Genomic DNA, 22,368 nt, shown 5'->3' with positions numbered 1-22,368 from the left:
ATATTTATTTTCTGTGTATTTTTCTGTTTGTCTTTTATCGTTTTGTTAAATAATTTAATGCTGTGATAACATGAAATATAAAAATCAAAATGTATTTTTGTAGATCTCCCTGAAGATGCAATGTAACCCATTGCGAAATATCGGATTTAAATAAAGGAAAATAAACCCAGACCTAAAGCTCAAATAAATATTTATTTATTGAAATTTATTCACAATTTTTAATCTTTGTATGGCGCAATAATAAAAGTATCGCACTTGAAGTATAATTATTATAGGGTAACGTGAAAACCCAGCTAATTTGACACCAGTTTAATATTAGTGTCAACTTGAATCAAATGCCAGCCTGTGAATCAGATTCCTTTTAATATGGCGCTCCAGAACATTTCAACCATTTAGTATGTGAACATAATGAAAAAGATTGGACCATTAAAAAACATTACTTCAATGAGATTAAGTCTGTCCACAAAGAATTACAAAGATATGTTACATCTCTAACAACAAAATTAACCTGCTAAAAACTGTATACTGTAACTGTATATTACCATGTTAAGTGGTTCTATTTCTGATATTTTAGATGGATGGCAAAATATAAATTGACAATCAAATTTCAATATTGTTAATTTAACCAAAACTATTGGATATCATGGCACAATTACCGAGGCAATCTACTTTTATGCCATCCAGTGTGGAGGGCATATTAAGTTCGTCATTCCGTTTGTAACTCATGGAAATAAAAAAATAAATTCGCAGATGGCGATATTTCTTCCCGGATTAAATCTAGTGTGAATTCATGTGTTGTGAAACGTTTTCTGGCGATTCGTTCGCAAACGATACAGCTCGTCAACTCACAACCAAACGGGAGAATTTGCTTAAAAAAATAACATTTATTTAAATCTGAACACCACTTTTCTCTATTTTTCTCAATTTCAAAACACAATGTTTTCAATATTTTTGAAGAGTTTTTATTCAGTATTTATTGTTGTATTATTTCTTATAATCATTTGTTTTTGACTAAATAGTATTATGCGTTTAATTGTATTCATTGTTTTGTTTTAAGTCAAATAAACACATTTTTTAAGGTTTTAATAATATGTTATGTATAAGTTGTTGTTGTTGTTTCTTCAGCATGGGCTGTTTTGTTGTTATTGTTTCAATTTATTTTAGTTATTTAATAGGGTTTTTGTTATTTTTCTTTTCAATGTAACACACCAGTTGTCATCATTTGTTCTGCTTACAGTAGATTGTTGTTTCTTTGTTTTTACATTTTCATTTACTGTCCTTAAAATAATATTTGTATTGTTTTTTAACATTCTTTGTGTGTGTGTGTGTGAGAGAGAGTGTTGCCTGTGTATATACTTTCAGAATTGGTATTATCTTATGTTTAAAATTATAAAGCTGTATTCAACAAAAATAAGCATACCAAATGAACAAATTTAAAAACAAATTATATTTGTAAAACAAAAACTAGAAAAAATTTTATAGGTATTTGTGTATATTTATCTTATTGAAAGAATCAAAATATATTGTACAATAAAAAAGGTAGTCGTTCTTCCTTTATCCAATCATCTTTCACATCTTAAATGATATCTGATTTTAAAAAATGATCAATAGTTTGTATTTTATTCATTAATTTATTTAGGTTTTTTTTTTTGTTAACTTTCATTTTCTTTATCTGTATGTGTATGTGTGTTAATAAGAAAGAATGAAATATATAGCAATATTTATACAATTAATAGTCAAAAATGGTTTTATCGTTCCGCTGGATGATTTTTCTTTAGAAATTAAAATAAGAGAAAACCCGAAAGGTTTGAGCAAGAATTTAAAGTTAATATTAATAAGATTAGAATTCGTTTGGTGGTTAAAAGCTACAACTCAAAAACTAAAAAATATGCATTAATTGAAAGCAATGTGCAACTTAAGTACCATAAACAAATTTGATTTTCTTGTTTTTGCTATTTTTTCCAGTACGATCGCCAACCATTCCAAAAGGAGAATTTGGCTGGCCATTTAAAAATGTTTGAATATATACTTAATAATAAAAATAAAAAGCTTAAGTATGTAAAAACCAAAGTTGATATCTATAACAGTGACACATGTCAAGGAAATCTGATGTTTAAACGAAAATGAAACTATTAGCAATTTCACGTGATAGTATTAAAAGAAAAATAATAATTTTTAAAGATGGTAGTTTCTAACACACATCAATCACTTTATTTCGAATAAGGTTGATGAATACGAAAAAAAAACAAAGGGAGAGCAACATACAATTCCTATAAACAAATATTTGTTACTCAAAAGAATAGCACTGCATGGTATAATTTAAAATTATATAATATGGCCAATTTGTTATATTTAAATAAACGTCAATGTAGGTCAACTTTAATTCTCACTTTTTAAATAAAACTAATGTTTCTAGATAATTATGCTTATTGCTAACGAAACAAAAAAGAAATTTCCCAAAATCAGGCAAAAGGAGCTGAAATTTTAAGTGACTCTAGCCAAAATTTAAAATAGTACATTTATGTTCAGGATTTTCGTATGTTAACAATGCCCAAAAAGGCATTAATATTGTGAAAGCTAAACGTATGTATTTCTTGTATATATGTATTTGTATGTAGTTTTTTTAATTTTGTTTCAATTAGGTTTCAATCTAAATGTCACACAGAAATACAAAACTCTATAAAGTGTTAATGTGTGATTTGGTTTGTGTTTGTGTGTAATAACGATTGATTAATGTTAATTTATATCATTTTGTGTTCCTTTATTGGTTTCTATTCAACTAATTTTACTCAATTTTTACGGGGTTTGCAGGATGATTGTAAATATCAGTTTAGACATTTACTTAGCTACTAATTGCTGTGACTTGTAGTAGGTCGATTTACATTCTGTATGCATGTAGGTACAATATATTTTTGTAATAGTTATATAAATTTGTAAATTTCTCTTTGGATTGTTATTTTTATAAATTGTTAAGTAACTTTGCTACGCGAAGATTGTTCCAACCGCTGCACAAGTAACCGGTGTTCGAGATGCACAACAACATTCCATTCCGGAGGAGGAGGTAGCATTTGCCACTAAAATAAAAACAATTTCAAATAAACTCAAAATTGGGGGAAGTGTAGTGTGCTGGACAGATTATATAAAACTATAAAATATAACAATAATTAATTATTTAATTAGTAAACAATAATTAATAATTAATATATAATCGCATATATTTACTATTAACAATTGTTCTTCATTATGTATTCATAAATATACATGTATTGTTTGTTTTTGTTGTTATTTAGTTTGACTAACTATAATAAACTGTATTAGTATTAGTAAGCGACGCAACTCTCTTAGTGTTGCGACATTATCACATACATTGAGATCAATGGGGATGGGGGGCTGGTGGTTGTGCTTTCCTTGCCGTAATAGGAGTTAATATTGTTGTTGTTGCTGCTGCCATTCCTATAGAATGGGCATGTGACTTTTGCATTGTGCAACGGCGATCTTACTCTTCGGTACCAGTTTGTTTTCTTTTCATTTCTCTCCGTCAAATGAAGAACGGGCGATAATTTCCAAATTTTTCATTACAGTCATATTCGACGCCGTTTCTCAGATTTTAGTTTGCAAAACGTCTATGGAATTTATTTTTTATAAGAATAATAATAATAATGGATTATACACATAAATGTGCTGAGAGATGACGTCTTTAAAAAAATATACATATATCTAACACCATTTTGCTAGAAAATGACCACAAAGATACAGACCGTCCTTGTTTCAGACTCAAAATAAAATATGCATCCACGAAGAGATGGAAAGGACAAACATATAATGGTTATACAACGATCCGCGCTGCATGTACATATGCTGTACTTAACGTACACTTTCATGCGGGTTTCAGTTGTTTCTTCGATCCTGCATCGGTCGCTTTATCCACTTGGCCAAATATGCACATACACTGAGCCTGCGGTCGCTGACTGCAATAGTACAAAGAAATGTAAAAGATCTCATATATTTAAGATTACCTTTAAATGTGGGTCCATCATAATCGTATCATAATATTTATATTGATAGTAATACAAAAAAAAAAAAAAACGCTTAAACTAATGTGTGTTGGCTGGCTACAAGAAGATAGTGATAATAATTTGTAATTGTGTGTGTGTGTGTAGGTGGATCAAGGCTCAAAATATAAGCAAACACAATAATTTTATAAAAAGAAAAACGATGCGAAAATAATCACTTAATAATAAAATTATGACGAATTGTGTGTATGTAACGAACGGTGTATAAACTTATTAATTTTTAGAAAAACCAATTGCTGAGTGTGTGTGTGTGTGTGTAGAATGAGTGTGTTTGTAAATTAAAGTGTAAGCATTTTGGTGAACTTAATAGGTATAAAAAAATTCCAGAATAGTTTTAAAAGTTGAAGTGGCTACTGTGGCTGCTGCTGCTGCTGCTGATTCCATATTGTGCGAATAATTAGATCCATGTAATATTTTGATTCATTTCTGTTCATGTCCAGTTTGTGTGTCCTTCGTAACAAAATCTTCAACGTCGTAATTACACTCGGCTGGTGTCGTTACTGATGCAGTTGGTGGCGTTGCGTTGCCCGCCATTTTCTGTATGGTTCGTAATGTCTCCTCGTTAATTGTGTGTTCGGGGGAAATGTTTTCTTTAATTTCTTGTTTTACATCGGTGGGTAAAGTGTCGACATTGCATTCGACTGCGGAGGATGATGGAGCTATACAACAAGAACTGGTGATGCCACCAACGACACCTGCGGCAGCACCACTGTTGCTGTGCAACATACCGGTCATCATTTCTGCTTCTCCACTATTGGGATTGTTAACGGTAGATGAGGTTATTGTCGTCGTCGATGCCGTGGTGACTGACTCGTTGTTAAATGATAAATTTTGACGAAACACGCGAAATTGTTTTGAGGCTGCATCCAAAAATGACCTTGATTGTTCTGTAACGACGGCAGCAGCAGTGGTTGCCACAGTATTTGCCAAATCTGCGTTATTGCTATTGGCAGCAATAAACATGTCTGTGCCCAGTTTGGACCATGATGGAGGTGACTGTTTTCTTAAAGGCAAAAGCGTTTTTGAAGCAGCCGATTGTTGCTGATCCAAAGTGCATTGTTCCAAAGGCGCTAAAAAATTCGTAAAAATAAAAAAGTGGAGTGTGGTGAGATATATTTCATACACATTGGCATCATATCGTTGGCAAGCATTTAAAGTAGATAAAAACAAATTTGATTGAATAGCATATACATATAAAGATATAACATAATAAGAAGTTATTTTTTATATTCGTGTTTATAAGAAAAAAGTCATTGTAGACACAAAGCGCTACACTGGTAGTTTCGGAGCGTGATGCTATGTCGGAAGAGACACTTTTCCCACTTGTTCAAGCCTTTTTAGAAAATTCTTTCTACACGAATTAATTAAACGAAATAAAACGGTTGACTTGACCGAAATGAGAATGGCGCTTGCAGCAGCATCGTATAAAATAAAAATGTTAGAACACATACTATCGCTGGCAAACGCAATGGCATATTTCAATTGATATTCAATTCATTTATTTCATTTACAGAGCAGTGTTGGCTTGTTTGTTCGGGATACCATAGTATTTTGTTGTTGCAAAATGGCCAGGCTTAATCCCTTTATTGTTGTTTTTATAAAAACAACGTTTGTTTATTAGTGGAGAACGATGGTAATGTTTACCAGGGGGTAAGGCAGGAAATACCTAGCTTTCGAAAAGAGCCACCAATCCTCATCAGTTCCCTTGTTTTTGTCTGGGATATTAAAAAATAACTTCTGTAACAAAAAACAGCTCAATAGAAAGAATTCAATAAAACTAAAATTCTTTTGGAAAATCTTCTAAATCTTACAACCGCACTTATAAACATTTACATCTGTCTTACCCCCTGGTAAACATTGCCATCGCTCTCCACTAATAAACAAACGTTGTTTTTATAAAAACAACAATAAAGGGATTAAGCCTGACCATTTTGCAACAACAAAATATTTCATTTACATTTATTTACAAATATATAACAATCCTTAAATAAATCTAATTTTATTTATTCATTTGATTAGAAATCAATTGATTGTAACAATTCTGGCAATTCATTCATTTATAAGAAGATAAATCTGTGAAAATGGCAAGAGTATTTTCCAAAAAGGAAAACAGATTGTTAGATAAACAGGACGAGAGTTACTCATAATCTATATATAAATTAATTGTTGTTTGTTGGTAATGGAATCAGTTGAGAACGGCTAAACCGATTTGCATAATTTTTTGTACAAACGTTCGTCATACCCCGAATTAGGTTTTTAAAGAAAAAAATATTGACCACGCCAACTTTTACGCCCACTATTTGCCAAAATAATGAAGATATCGGTTTGAAAATTATTACACGAGATACTGTTGATTTTCCATCCAATCCTATGTATTTATTTGGAGGCTGAAGAACTGACCACGACTACTTTTTAATCTATATATAAACCAATTGTTGTTCGTTGGTAATTGAATCAGTTGAGACCGGCTGGAACTACTTGGATATGTTTTTTTAAATGTTCGTCCTACCCCGATTTAGGTTTTTATGCAAAGAAAAAGTGGCCACGCCCAATTTTGCGCCCATTTTTTCGATTTATCTAAAATCCTAATATTTGCCAAAATCATGAGGATATCTGTTCCACAGTTAGTATACGACGTAATCTTGACTCTCCCTCCACCCCTAGGTATCTGTTTGGGGGCAGAGGAACTAGCCACACCTACTTCTTTAAATTTATATGTAAAAAATTGAAAAAGTATAGTAACAGATAAGTTGAGAACGGCTGGGACGATTTGACTCAAATTTTCTTTTGGTTATTTGTAATAACAGTGGAAACGTTGTCATGAAAGAAAATTTTGAGAAAAATCGCGGAACTGAAAAAATTGACTGTTCTATTATGATATGGAATTTTGTGTACAATTGTTTCAGAATGCCTTTTGGAATCGAAAATTCTTATTGAAAAAAAAAAATTGAGAAAGTTTGCATATTTTGTATACATGCTGTTATATGGTTGCCATACCCAAATTTTAAATTTTGATTCGATATGGAAATAATCCATCCAATGAGAACTCAAAATTAAAAATTCATTGGGACTTCAATCAGTGAAATACCGAATATGAAGAGGCACTGTAATATGCGGACTATACAAAATAGTGGAATGAATTAAAAATATAGTAAGAAAAGGATTCATATACTCGGAAAAATTTTCCGAACCCTTAAAAATAACCTTAAATCATAGGTAACGTTATACGGGCATTATGCGCTATCGTCAGTAATTACACTGCGCCGCAGACAATCTTTGAGTTAGGAAATTTTTCGGTTGGTAAATAAAAATCCCAGGTTGTTCTACAATTTGATATAGCCACCCTGAAATTATATAGCCCCTTTCAATTTCCTCAAATGTTGGTATTTTGTGATTTCAGAAAGAAGAACAAATTCTTTCAAATAATTATAAGTATAGGACCATGCTTCATTTTAACTCTTATGTGAAGGTATCCGGTGATTTTAGCTATTACCAGGGTCTTGGTCACATTTTTCAATTTATTTTGCCCTTATTTGCCATCTAGCTTCTGGTAGAAGACCCCTTCGCGGAAATTTTTCAATGTCAATATTTCGGTTTAGCGCTCATATGATAGTACCTTCTGATTTTACCTATTTCGAGAGTTTTGATTATATTTTCGGATCGAGTTGACTTAAAAAAAGTGTTTAGGCTACTTTGGAGGTAGAGAAACCCCAAACCCCTATTATAAAAAGTTAATGTATACTTTTTAATATATATGCTATATTATTTAGGTTTTTACCTCTCAAACTCTTACTGAAAAAAGGATCAACGCGGACTCGGCCAGCTATTGATAATATAAAAAAATATGTCTTTATCTTTGAATTTAAGGTTCAAAATTCCATATTTCGTGAAATGTTTTAATGTATTTTTATATATATTTTTTTTTTGGACAAGGTCTCATGATATTTGTCATTAAAAATTATTTCTTTGGAAGCTGTGTCGGTGTTAATGGTTGGATTTCTAGATGAACATAGCAATTTGTATACACCTGTTACAAAAGAATTGAAGTGCTGGACTTGGACAAGATCTTCCTAATGTATGACTTTCGATATGTCCACTACATTCATCAACAACATTCAAAGTTGGATTTCCGGTGTTTTTATACCCTCCCCCATAGTATGGAGGGTTGATTAAGTTTGTCATTCCGTTTGTAACACCACGAAATATACATTTTAGACCCCACAAAGTATATATATTTTTGATCAGCATAAAATTCTATGTCGATTTAGCGATGTCCGTCCGTCTGTGGAAATCGCTCTAGCTTCCGAAAGAATTGAAGTAGATTAATAAAATTTTTCTCAAATGTATGTTATGTCTGCAGGATTTTTGGTATTAAAAATGGGCCATGTAGGTCCATGTTTTGGTATAGCCCCCATATTTTTAACGGATTTTATATTCGTTCCAAATGGTGGAGGGTATTCAAAGTTCGCCCCGGCCGAACATACAGCTTTTTTACTTGCTTCTTTTAAATCTCATAATTGAGGAGCGCAACTATGTAGTTAATGACTTAAACCAACTTCAGTGTAGTGGAAAACTCTTGGTTTTAAGTCGTTTGATGTAGATAGGAATCAAATAGGAATCCAAAGTCAATATTAACAAGTAAAAAACATTAAGTTCGGCCGGGCCAAACTTTTAATACCCTCCACTTTAGGGTAAAAGACACATTAGAAGAAATGTGGCAAAAAACATTAAATTACCGAATATCGGGAGGTACCGTTATATGGGGGCTATACCAAAACGTGGACCTATAATTACAATGTTTCGCTACACGAACTAGGACCCATTATGACCCACAAATACCAATTTTTAGACAAATCAGTGAACAAATGTGGCAAAAACCATAAAAATACCGAATATCGGGAGGTACCTTTATATGGGGGCTATACCACAACGTGGACCTATACATGCAATGTTTTGCCACACGCTCAGGGACCCGTTATGACCTACAAATACCAATTTCCAGACAAATCCGTGAAAAAATGTGGCATAAATCATCAAAATACCGAATATCGGGAGGTACCGTTATATGTGGACTATACCAGAACGTGAACCGATATATCTCATTTTCAATACCAACCATCCTAGACACAATGCAAATAGCTCTGCTAAATTTTGGCGCTCTACGTCAAATCATGTGGGCTGTATCGTGATTTCAACAGACAGACGGACAGACAGACAGACGGACATCGTTAAATCGACTTAGAATTTTATGCTGATTATGAATATATATACTTTATGGGGTCTAAGACGAATATTTAAGGATGTTACAAACGGAATGACAAAGTTAATATACCCTCCTTTCCAAGGTGGAGGGTATAAAAAATAATCTTTCTAAAAAAAAAACAGAATTTTCAGCGAGATTTTAGTTAAATTTACATATGCTACGAATCTGAGCCAGTCCAGTCTCAGATCCATTTACAAAAACGGCTGATATAAGTACTTTGATTTTTGCCAATTTTAAGTTTTTCTCTTGGCATAGTAAGAAGCATCTGGCAGCAAGGGTCGGTAAACAAAACATCGGAAGATTCACAAATTTTGGATGCAGGGATAGTACATATGACAATATTTCGACTGTCATGCGGGTATTAACAATTTGTTAATTTACGTTTAGCGTGTAGCATAGCGTAATCGTGTATCGAAGTTAAGAGGCAGTGACAATAACCTCGAAACTCTGTAGGACCGAGTTATTCCTGCCAATATATAAAAAATGCTCTACTATACTTTTCGATGTACTTACGATCACGATATTAATTACAATATAAATCAGTACTTGAAAAAGCAATAGCTTGTAATAGCATAGTATGGCAAAACATTCTCGATGCCAAAACAAATTATTAGACTATATGTAGGGAAATATGAATGCCCCTATCTCAGGCCCTGTATACCCTCATAAATATTGCATTAAGGTAAAAATCTATACACATACACATTTAATTTTGTTAGCAATGCCTGCCCTTCTGATCGGGAAGTCCGATCAAAGAACGGTTAGGGTAGGTTAGGGTGAGAATACTCACTAAAATAAAAGACATTAACCGATTTAGCCTGCATTAACAGAATGAACAATAAGGAATAGATATGAGTTTTATTTCTGACAACTATAGCTATTGGAGGGGTTGACGAAAGCAAATTCATAATGAGATGTAGCTAATTTTAGTTTAGATAGAATATTAGAATTTATTTCACCGAGACGAATCAAATGCGTATTCCAATATTCTGATAATCTAATTTCATATCTATATATATAAAAATCAATTGTTGTTTCTTGGTAACGGAATCAGTTGAAAACGGCTGGACCGATTTGCATATTTTTTTGTAAAAACTTTCGTCATACCCCGAGTTAGGTTTTTAAAGAAAAAAATATAGACCACGCCCACTTTTGCGCCCACAATTTTGATTTATCTAAAATCCTTATATTTGCCAATATAGAGGAGATATCGGTTTGAAAATTATTACACGAGATACTGTTGACTTTTCATCCCCCTCTAAGTATTTATTTGGGGCTGAGGAACTGTCGTTGTCAGTACTTTTTAATCTATAGCTATCTCTATTATATAAAAGAAAGTTGTGTTAGTTACTACGCTTATAACTTAAGAACCGCTGAACTGATTTTAACGATTCATACAAATTCGGAATTGTCTTCTCTCCGAAAAGGATAATATCCAAAAAAATCGCGTAAAAATGTGATATACTAACATTTTCATTTTGACTTTTGAAATGTACAATAGTAATGTTTTATTTTGCATGATTTTTTTTCCATTTTGACTTACTTTTTTCTAATGTACATTTGTAGTGTTTTTTATATTTTATTTTGGAATTCAAATATTAATACCAATTTATTTAATTGACTTGATTTCTTGAGAAATGAAATTGATGGCGAGTTACATGGAAGTGTAGTACCGAATTATGTGGTGGCGAAACGGAATAGATGATGTCGAAATAATTTAATGGAATCGAATTTTAAAATAGAAGTACATTCTATTGACAAACTATATAAGGATCTTTAAACATTTGCTGTAAAAAATCAGCGAACAAGTTGAAGATTTTTTCATTGTGTTATTCTTCTTTTGTCAATTTTTTTCAATTTGTATTATCTAATTGAATTCAGTAAATTTTTTGTGAACAAAATAAAGAATAATTTTTCACTATATACAAATTTTCACCAAAAAATGAAATAAGTGGGAAATAAGATGTTAACTGACATCTACCTTTCAACTCCAGGGCCGACATCGTGGTTCAGCTGGAAGATGTGAACACATTTGAACAAACAAAAATTACCGAAAAAGCCTAATGGGGTTCATTTCAAAGCGTGGAACTACTTCTTTCCTGTCACAATAATCCGTCCAATGTACAATCAGAAAAATACCAAATATAAAGGGTGGAAAATAGTAGAGCGAATGGGACTCTTAGTAAGAAAAGGATTTGTATCCTTCCAGAAAATCTTCCCAAACATTCAAGATACCTTAAATCGCTTTTGCAGGTCATGATATCGATCATAACTCACGGATAAGGGTACAACCCGATTTCATATTTATATAACCATCGTATGATTTAAGCTATTTTTGGTGTCTTGGTCACTTTTTAAATATTTTGGCCATTATTTGGCATCTTTGTTTCTAAGGAGGTAGAGAACCTTTTCGCATAAAGATTGAAATTTTCAGAGTAGGGCCCATTTTGGTCTTGACCACATTCATTAATTGATTTGGTTAATAATTGTATTTATGCTACTCTGCGGTAGGGAACCACCATACAGATAATTGCCACATAGGAATTTATTTAAGTAAAGTCCCCATATTGGAGTATCCCCAAGTCCACTTTCACATCTAATTGGTGGTCAGAAAAGAAAATTTTGTTTTCTATTGAATTTGTAATCCCCAAGAGAATATTGGTTGGGCCACTTTTTGGTATAACCCTTATATAAATGTATCCATGATTTTTCAACTATTTTGGCTATTATTTGCTGTATTTAGGCTACTTTGTGAGTAGAGAACCATCTTACAGAAAAATGTCAACATACGTAAATATTTTGGTACAGTCCCCATATAGTCCCCAGGCCCGCCGATCTATAGTGATGTTTACCGATTGATGGACAACAACGCGGGTATTGTTTAATCGTCATTGAATTTTTCTATGAACAAGAACATAGACTTTTTGGGGACTCTAATGCGCAATTTCAGGTGCTATGGTAATGGGTGTAAAAGCGTAATTAACTTTGACTATTCAGAAATTATTTTGCCCTCCTTCCATAGTTATTTATTTCTATTTAGTCGAATCAATATTTATATTAAAATTTGTTCACCTTTATGAGCTAGATTTGTGAAATATTATGCTATGCAAAATTTGCATTAAAGACTAAAACTAAGGGCCGGCAACGCGGACCGGGCCAGCTAGTTCTACATAATTCTTAGCAGAATAAACTAACTTATATAAGTGTATTTTCTAATATAGCAATAAAAGTTCTCTAATAATTTATTTATTACAAAAAATATGCAGACTTCTACCACGTGCTGAACTTAGAAACATTTGGCCTTCCCGCTTTAACTGTGGATCCTATGGGAAAAGAATGTCCATTGATACATGTAAACATTGTATTGATTAAAAGCCAAGATCGGAAATATGTCTCTCGGAAATAGATCAACTCGACAACCTGTTGTTGCCTGTTGCCCTCCTTTGATTTGTATATTGATTCGTTTTGTTACTTATTGCCAAAAATGTTAGTGCATTAGAAAAAAAACATTTCAATAGCATTTTGTCTACTAAACCCATTTGACTCATCCCATTAAAATAAAAGACCATGCAACTATTAAAATATCCATACTCGTACCTTGACTGAATTGTGTCGGTTCTGTTGTAGATATCGCTGATGTACTTGTGACGCCTTTAGATTCCGGAGATGAGCTACGCTGAAATGGATTATGGAATAGTGTCAATAGTTTATCAACTGCTGTTGGATTTGCAATCCATGAAGCTTTGCGGTTACGCTGTTGAGGTGCTGCCGGTGAGGCTACGACGTCGTCCGCCGCTGTGGCACTGTTTGTACTATCTCTAGCATCAGCCACAGCTGCCGTTACAAGAGCTTCGTTGACAGTGTTCTTGGTAAGTGTTATATCATTGTCGCCAAACACTGCTATAGGACATTGCCCCGAAATGGTTAAATCCTGTGTGTCCGCATGTTCAGTCGACTGCACCGACGACGAGGAGTCAGAACTGTCGACATTGCTGGCGGGTGAGGTGGATGACGACGATGAGGTAGATGATGAGGTCGCCGAAGACGATGAAGAGTCCGATGTAGATGAGGACGATGACGATGATAGAGTCGAAAGAGTTGATAAATTAGATGGGGACTGTTGAATTACTGCACTCTGGCTACCAGCCGTTGGAGCCGTTGCAGCATTGGTTGAATTTGTTATTAATGATTTTGGTGTATTTGTACTTTGTTCACTTTGTTGTGTTGCTCGACCAAGTTCTCTGGCATTCAGAATAGGTGTTGCGCAAGAATCGGTGGTTGTATTGCTTTCTTGTTGCTCTCGACGCCTTAGAGACGTCGAAGAAATAGGGGATGATTCTGGGCAAGTAATGGAGGGAGACTGTGCGGAGCTCCTGGCTTGAAGTAGCTGCAAGTAGTTATCACCCTTGTCTGCCTTCGCAGGCGGGGTAGCCTCATTGATTTTCTGTGCTGCTGCTTCTTTGGAGCTCTTCGACATGGGTGTTGGTGGGGGGTTTATGGGAGGAGTTATCGGGGGTATTGTGCGACTAGACAGTGGCACGCTGGGGTCCTCGTAGACTTTGTGTACTAAAAAACGCGAACGAGGTGAAACCGACAATCGTTTTATGGACTGAGTCGACGACGAAATCGTTGCCATAGATGGCAAGGAACAGGAAGTTGGCAGCGATGTTGACGTCAAATTTGGATAACTCGGATCGTTCGGGCCGACATCCGAGGGCACAGACTGTATGAATACGCTACTGCTCGACATGGCTTTAGTAGCAGCAAGCCCCCCTGCCACTTGTTTCTGTGTGCTGGGTGATGTTAAAGGGCTAACCTCAGACACTCGGAATACCTGAAATCTGCTAGTACGATTTGGGGACGAAGATGGTGATATCGTTGTTGGACTGGGAGCCGGTGACCGTAGGCGTGTGCCTTGCTTACGTTTCACGTCTAACTTGCTGTTTGCGGTCCCTGAACATGTTACGACAACTGGACTTGTGGTGTCGACCACGGGCCTGCTATGGCAAGTTAGAGAAATTTTTCTCGAACCCAAGTAGTAACCACCCTTTCGTTTGCTCATTGTGTTTATTGAGGGCTTCTCCTGCTGTTGAGTCTTTTCGTTGCGCGCACACATTGAACGAACGTTCTCCAACACTCGCGCATAGTCCAAATGGGCCTCACTGCCCACGGAAAGCCGTTTCGGCTCGTCGTCGATATCGATTTGCGTTACGGACGTGTTCGATTTCAAAACTTCCGCTATTTTCGTCAGACTGTCCACCTCTACCTTGTTGCCGCGAATGTCAATCCGCTGCAGCGTGCAATTGCCTCCGAATGTCATTATCGATGTTAGTGTTTCAATGCCCTTGTCGCTCAGCTCTGCACTTTGCAGGCCCAAGGTGGTCAATGTGGTGTTTTTAGTCAGGCTGTCCTTTATTGTGGAAACGAATTCATTCGTTAGACAATTCTTTCCTATGTTGAGCAATTCTAGTGACACCGTTTCCGCCAGCAGATCAGAAATGGAAGAACCCGCCTCCTTCGTTAGATTGTTGTTCCACAAGGCAAGAGCCTTGAGTCCACCTGGCGACCTAGCGCTTGTCTCTCCGGACGACTCAAGCTGTCGCTGTTGTCTTGTTAGAGTGTCGTTCTTCGTAAGTTTCTCGTTTAGTTGTGCGGACGATGAGAAGTTTAAATCACCACTGCCAATACTGCCATCTAAAGAATTATCGCTACACAGGCTGTCAGTGCTCTGGGAACGATTTCGTGTGGATTGTGTTAAGAAGGCGCAAGTGGATTCGGTGCGTCTCAAACCGCTACTGACTCCGCCGGGAGATGTCGACGGTGGCGGAGGTGTTTGACTGGGACTTGTACTTATTATGCTAACGGCTTTACTTTTCTGTGATATACTATCCTGGGCAATAGTCACTTTGGGTATTTTGTCCCGAAATTCATGAACTGGCCCTATTGGCGATTCCATGGCTTCGCCAAGAACTCCAAATCCCACTTGAATCGTAGGAGGAAGGACAGTTTCGGTGGCCGGCAGCGAGTTAGAAAGACATGTCTGAGACTTAGATGCTTCCGTTACTGAACGCTCCCTCTCCGAAACGGGCGTTGATATCTGACTAAACGGTTTCTTCTGCGGTGTTGGAGTAGAGGACGGTGTCACACTGGCTGCCACTGCGATCAAACATTCATTAGACTCTGAAGCAATTGTTGCGGTCTCTATGGAAAATTCTTTGGCCAGATCATCTAGACGAGTGCTTTCTAGGGATGCTGACAGGCGGGTGAATTCTTCTGGCAGATGACGACTAATATCACCTTCTGAGGCACTTTCGAATGCTGAATCTGTACTGTGGGTGTCATCGAAGTCTTCTCCCAGCTTGGTATTTTTATTCACATCTAGAGCCTTGCTAGCAGCATGATGTTGCATTGAGTTGGTGGGGTCAGAGGCCGTCTGAGCCTCGCCACTCAGCATGCGGCCGCCTGTGTCAGCATCACTTTGCTGGCAGTTTCGTTCCTCCGCCTTCACTTCGTAGATGTCCACATTAGTTGCAACGGCAGTCTTATCAACAATGCTGCCAGAAAAAATCGTGGACGATGTATTTTGTACAGGTACCGAAGTTGCATTTACATTGTTGTTGTCATTGCTGACATCATTGTTGTTATTAATGCTAACATAGTTATTTACAAGAGGGGTCTGAATTGATGTCGGAGCTTCTAATGTAACATTACAAATGGGAATAGCGGCTGGTTCAATCAGCGCTGAACTTGAATTGTTTGTTGATGGTGTAATGAGATCTCGTTTGTCGACATCTGCTTTGCTTACTGATGGTTCCAGAGCCACTCTGGCTGCAGAAGGATTAGAGATGAGGCTCGAAATCTCCGTTGTTCCCTCACTTATCTCGGAATCCGTGTCGTTCGGACACTTTACGAATGTGTCGGATGTTGTCATTGTTTTTGGTGCTGTGACTGTAGCAGCGACATCAAATACATCGTCACTTATTAAACTGGCGTCTTCGGAACAGCACGCTGCTAAGGTATCGGTGGAGATGTTGGAAACACCATCTTCACTACTGCTTTCGCTATTCATTGATAGTAATTTGTCTAGCATGGACTGTCCTCCACCTGACGTTTGTGAATTACCCTTTAGAGTACTCGAACGCACAGTGTCATCCGTATCCTCGTCCGGGTCGATTTCTTCAATGGTCGAACCAACAGTTGATATCAAAGGCGGCTTAAAAGTTGACACCACGGATCTGGGTTCAACGTCAAGCTTTACCCCCGCCTCACTTGGTTCCCCACAACCAATCACCCTGGGCTTTTCATCTATTTTACTCAAGGGATGTTTAAATTTCGCTTCAACGTCCACGTCGCATTCGGTTTTAATAGCCGAATGGTTCTCGTCTGTGGTGTTCCAATCGCCCATTTCTTTACCATCGCATAGGTCAACTGGCGCAGAAGTCTCAAACGGTGACATGCTTTCGTCGTCGTCAATGGCCGCGGCGCGCTGAAACGTCGTTCGTCTTTCCAATTCTTTTGACTGCATTATTAGCGACTGGACAATGTGGCGCAAACCATTGTCGCCAATATTGTTGTTGCTTATGTCAATTAATTCCAAGTAATGATTGACTTTCAACATCTCAGCTATGGTATCGGCATCATTGCAGTCCAAATCATTGTATGCTATCCACAGTTCCTTTAAAGTTTTATTATGCAAAAGTTTGAAGCCTGTAAAATATCCAAAAAGCTATAGCGTCAACAATAACATATCCTAAGCAAAACTTCATATCATCTTACACAAACTGCTCAGCGGTGCTCCCTTGAGGCCGCAACGTTCCAATTTTAATGTATGCAAATTGGATGTGTTGAGCGCACTTCCCAAGTGATCAGCACTAATCTTTGTAATGGGATTGCCCTCAGCATTCAGCACCTGCAGTTCCTGGCTGTGACTAATCATGTAGGTGCAAGAAAGCCATCCTCTGTGCGTCATCCCGGTGGCATTCGATGATATATCTAGTTCGTTTGTAGCCTCATAGTATTCAATAATTTCAAAAAGTGCGCTAGCAGCCGTTTCGTTGAGCTTGCAATCGGAAATGTCTATTGATTTGTACTGCACCTGAAATACAAGTTGCACTCATTTTAGTAATAATTAATAAATTGTTTTTGCGAAGGAAACGGTTTGTTAAACAGCTTTTTTTAATTTGTAGCAATTAATGACAACACAAAGAAGATATTCGTTTTCTGAAATCGATTTGAAACTAAAAATACACTAAATCGTACTGAATGTACTTGGCCAAAAAAATAAAAGAGAGAGACTCCTTATTAAATGCTTCAAAAGAAATAGAGAAAGTACTACTGAACCAATTCAATTATTATTTTGTATTTGAAAAATATTAGGTCCTGTTTATGAAAATACGAAAGGAAATGCGAAAGAAAATAAAGTTCTAAGTAATTTATTCATATTTTCGAGTTAAAATTAAAAAAAAATCAGATTTGTAATGGTGCCTTTCTTTGGCAGTCGTCACATCAGACTAACTTCTAAACCAATAAATCCGTCCGAACAGGATGAATTAACGGGTAGGTTCTTGGGTAAACTTTTTAAAAAAAAGACCAGCCCAGTTAAAACTATGCTCAAATATTTTTAAAGTATGTTCAAATTGTCCTCTACAGCTTTTGAAGTAGTTTTTGTATTTTCTCTCTTGTCTCGCATAATTTCTAGCCAAAGTTTTAACAATTTGAATACAAAACTTCAACCACAAAAGTCCAAACACTGAGATGAATAGTGATTGTTAAAGAATATTAATAAAATTAAAGTATCTCCCCAAACTCGCATAAAGTGCCAAAATTCGTACTGTTCTTCCTCAGAAAATCATCATAAATGTACGATTGTTCCATGGAATCATAAATTAATTGAAAAACATACAAATAACTAGAATTTATGACAATTACAAAAAGAATAAGCAATATTTAAAAAAGAATGGGTTAGAAGAAGGAGAAAATTATCGGTGTGTGAAAATGATGAACACTTAATACATCCACAATCCCAAATCATATATCAAAGAAATGCCAGGTGTCTATAATTACAAACTGTCTGAAAAAACGTTTGCATTAGACTATATTAAGGCGCAATCTCAATCTTGATTCCTTTATTCATTAATAAAGGGCATAAATATTAAAATAAACTTTCTGCACTTTTTCTTTGAACAATTTGTTTTAAGAGTCAGACAAGTATTTCATGACCAAGTAAGTTACCGGAACGACAAAATCATTACGAATTGAGAAATGCAAAACAAAGAGAAGTAAATTATTTTATTAGTGGCTTTCTCTCAATATTCTACAAGTCTAAGCTATCCGAGACTGCAGAGAAGCACTATGCGACAATGTTAAGCTATGATAGATAGAAGATCGATAGTTTCAGCTCTTTATATTTTCTGTCCATTTGCAAAATAACGATTCCCGCCTCATGTTTCAAGTCAGGATTCGGCAGGAAGATAGCGACCTTGTTCTCTTCCGGGAGAGCGTTGCCCAAATTGTCTTCGAGATGTTGTTTACTGTTTCTCTATCATAGTATTACTCTGGCCCAGCTTATATTTGATAAGAAAAGACGGCCTGCTTTTGCTAAATTAGAGCTAAGACCCACATTGGGTCTGGTCGCAGGCCACTGCAGGTTAGATCTCTACGTGGGGATGAAATAGATTTTATTTCACATTTCCCTTAAATTATAAGAGATAGGCATAACGCAAGGGGCAATAACAATGTACTTCATGGACGAAGACTATATAGCTATGGAGGAGAACATAACCCACAGTTGACATAAAATATTTTACGCACAATAAATGGAATTACAATCATTGTGGCACCAAATTATCATTTATCCTATAACAATCGATGTCTCACAATGATACCCGACGCATCCGTGTAATTTTCCATGTAACTTACCCTTTTGAGGACTTCCTCCAATGCCTCGCAATCACTTGGCGCCAATTGTATTGACTTGAGAGAAAGCAAGGGTTGTCTCAACTGTTTTGTTAGATCTACCGCCTTCAAGTGGTCCAGTATACATTGTAGTGGCTTTGTATTATGTTTGTGGCATGATGTCATATACAATTCAGCAATTTCCGAAATGCTTTTAACCATACATACTGTAAAGGAGAAGAAAAAAAGAAGTAAATATTAGAATGTGTGTTAAGAGTAATCAAAACATATGCCGTACATAATATGTATCTACATAGTTATGTAAATAGATAAACTGCATTGACTCTGAGTTAGGTTATTTTGGAAAGAAATATTGACCACGCCCACTTTACGCCCACTATTTCGATTCATCTAATATGAATACGAAGATATCGGTTCGAAAATTATTACACGAGATGCTTTCACTTTATCTCTGTCCCTAAATATTTCATTTGGGGCTGAGGAACCAGCAACGCCTAATTTTTATTATACATAAGTAAAAAATCAAATTGTTGGTAAGGGAATCAGTTGAGAACGGCTGAACCAATTACAAATGTTCATCATACCCAGACTTAGATAAAAGAAAGATAAATTTACCATGTCTACTTTTTGGATTATAGTGTTTTAGCTTACAATGTTTCTAAAAACTTAAAAATATGATAAATTTTTAGCCAAGATACCATTACATCTATATATATACTAGCTGGCCCGGTCCGCGTTGCCGGCCCGTAGTTTTAGTCTTTAATGCAAATTTTGCATAGCATAATATTTCACAAATCTAGCTCATAAAGGTGAACAAATTTTAATATAAATATTGATTCGACTAAATAGAAATAAATAACTATGGAAGGAGGGCAAAATAATTTCTGAATAGTCAAAGTTAATTACGCTTTTACACCCATTACCATAGCACCTGAAATTGCGCATTAGAGTCCCCAAAAAGTCTATGTTCTTGTTCATAGAAAAATTCAATGACGATTAAACAATACCCGCGTTGTTGTCCATCAATCGGTAAACATCACTATAGATCGGCGGGCCTGGGGACTATATGGGGACTGTACCAAAATATTTACGTATGTTGACATTTTTCTGTAAGATGGTTCTCTACTCACAAAGTAGCCTAAATACAGCAAATAATAGCCAAAATAGTTGAAAAATCATGGATACATTTATATAAGGGTTATACCAAAAAGTGGCCCAACCAATATTCTCTTGGGGATTACAAATTCAATAGAAAACAAAATTTTCTTTTCTGACCACCAATTAGATGTGAAAGTGGACTTGGGGATACTCCAATATGGGGACTTTACTTAAATAAATTCCTATGTGGCAATTATCTGTATGGTGGTTCCCTACCGCAGAGTAGCATAAATACAATTATTAACCAAATCAATTAATGAATGTGGTCAAGACCAAAATGGGCCCTACTCTGAAAATTTCAATCTTTATGCGAAAAGGTTCTCTACCTCCTTAGAAACAAAGATGCCAAATAATGGCCAAAATATTTAAAAAGTGACCAAGACACCAAAAATAGCTTAAATCATACGATGGTTATATAAATATGAAATCGGGTTGTACCCTTATCCGTGAGTTATGATCGATATCATGACCTGCAAAAGCGATTTAAGGTATCTTGAATGTTTGGGAAGATTTTCTGGAAGGATACAAATCCTTTTCTTACTAAGAGTCCCATTCGCTCTACTATTTTCCACCCTTTATATTTGGTATTTTTCTGATTGTACATTGGACGGATTATTGTGACAGGAAAGAAGTAGTTCCACGCTTTGAAATGAGCCCCATTAGGCTTTTTCGGTAATTTTTGTTTGTTCAAATGTGTTCACATCTTCCAGCTGAACCACGATGTCGGCCCTGGAGTTGAAAGGTAGATGTCAGTTAACATCTTATTTCCCACTTATTTCATTTTTTGGTGAAAATTTGTATATAGTGAAAAATTATTCTTTATTTTGTTCACAAAAAATTTACTGAATTCAATTAGATAATACAAATTGAAAAAAATTGACAAAAGAAGAATAACACAATGAAAAAATCTTCAACTTGTTCGCTGATTTTTTACAGCAAATGTTTAAAGATCCTTATATAGTTTGTCAATAGAATGTACTTCTATTTTAAAATTCGATTCCATTAAATTATTTCGACATCATCTATTCCGTTTCGCCACCACATAATTCGGTACTACACTTCCATGTAACTCGCCATCAATTTCATTTCTCAAGAAATCAAGTCAATTAAATAAATTGGTATTAATATTTGAATTCCAAAATAAAATATAAAAAACACTACAAATGTACATTAGAAAAAAGTAAGTCAAAATGGAAAAAAAATCATGCAAAATAAAACATTACTATTGTACATTTCAAAAGTCAAAATGAAAATGTTAGTATATCACATTTTTACGCGATTTTTTTGGATATTATCCTTTTCGGAGAGAAGACAATTCCGAATTTGTATGAATCGTTAAAATCAGTTCAGCGGTTCTTAAGTTATAAGCGTAGTAACTAACACAACTTTCTTTTATATAATAGAGATAGCTATAGATTAAAAAGTACTGACAACGACAGTTCCTCAGCCCCAAATAAATACTTAGAGGGGGATGAAAAGTCAACAGTATCTCGTGTAATAATTTTCAAACCGATATCTCCTCTATATTGGCAAATATAAGGATTTTAGATAAATCAAAATTGTGGGCGCAAAAGTGGGCGTGGTCTATATTTTTTTCTTTAAAAACCTAACTCGGGGTATGACGAAAGTTTTTACAAAAAAATATGCAAATCGGTCCAGCCGTTTTCAACTGATTCCGTTACCAACAAACAACAATTGATTTTTATATATATAGAAGAAGAAGATAAAACCAAATGATGTTCGTTGGTAATTTAGATTTGGACAATTTTTACAAATATTCGTCCTAACCCGAGTTAGGTTTTTATGCAAAGAAAAATTGAACACCCCCACTTTTAACCCAATTTCTTTGATTTACTCAAAATCCTTATATATGCCACAGTAATAAAGATATCTGTTTGAAAGATAGTATATGAGGTATATGAAAGTTAGTATATGGGTTCAGAGGAACTAGCCACGCCT

General features: G+C 35.4%; 1 protein-coding gene across 4 annotated transcripts in view; it reads right to left on the bottom strand.

Annotated features, from left to right (window-relative positions):
- Positions 1-939: 939 nt before the first annotated feature.
- The window catches only part of LOC101891993 (serine-rich adhesin for platelets), a 42,036-nt gene continuing 20,607 nt past the window's right edge, over positions 940-22,368 (bottom strand). For all 4 annotated transcript variants that reach the window (XM_005184171.4, XM_005184170.4, XM_005184173.4 and 1 more), the window contains exons 3-6: positions 19,255-19,457; positions 17,113-17,431; positions 12,934-17,043; positions 940-5,143 (exon numbers count right to left, since the gene is read on the bottom strand). In XM_005184171.4, coding sequence (XP_005184228.2) covers positions 4,494-5,143; positions 12,934-17,043; positions 17,113-17,431; positions 19,255-19,457 — 5,282 coding nt within the window. In that variant the 3' untranslated portion in view covers positions 940-4,493. The remainder of the gene's footprint in view (positions 5,144-12,933; positions 17,044-17,112; positions 17,432-19,254; positions 19,458-22,368) is intronic.

Source organism: Musca domestica, unplaced genomic scaffold (genome assembly GCF_030504385.1).
Source record: "Musca domestica strain aabys unplaced genomic scaffold, Musca_domestica.polishedcontigs.V.1.1 5, whole genome shotgun sequence".
Classification (NCBI taxonomy): Eukaryota; Metazoa; Arthropoda; class Insecta; order Diptera; family Muscidae; genus Musca; species Musca domestica.
Note: the sequence above shows the minus strand (reverse complement) of the source record. Positions and strands in the feature narration are given on the sequence as shown.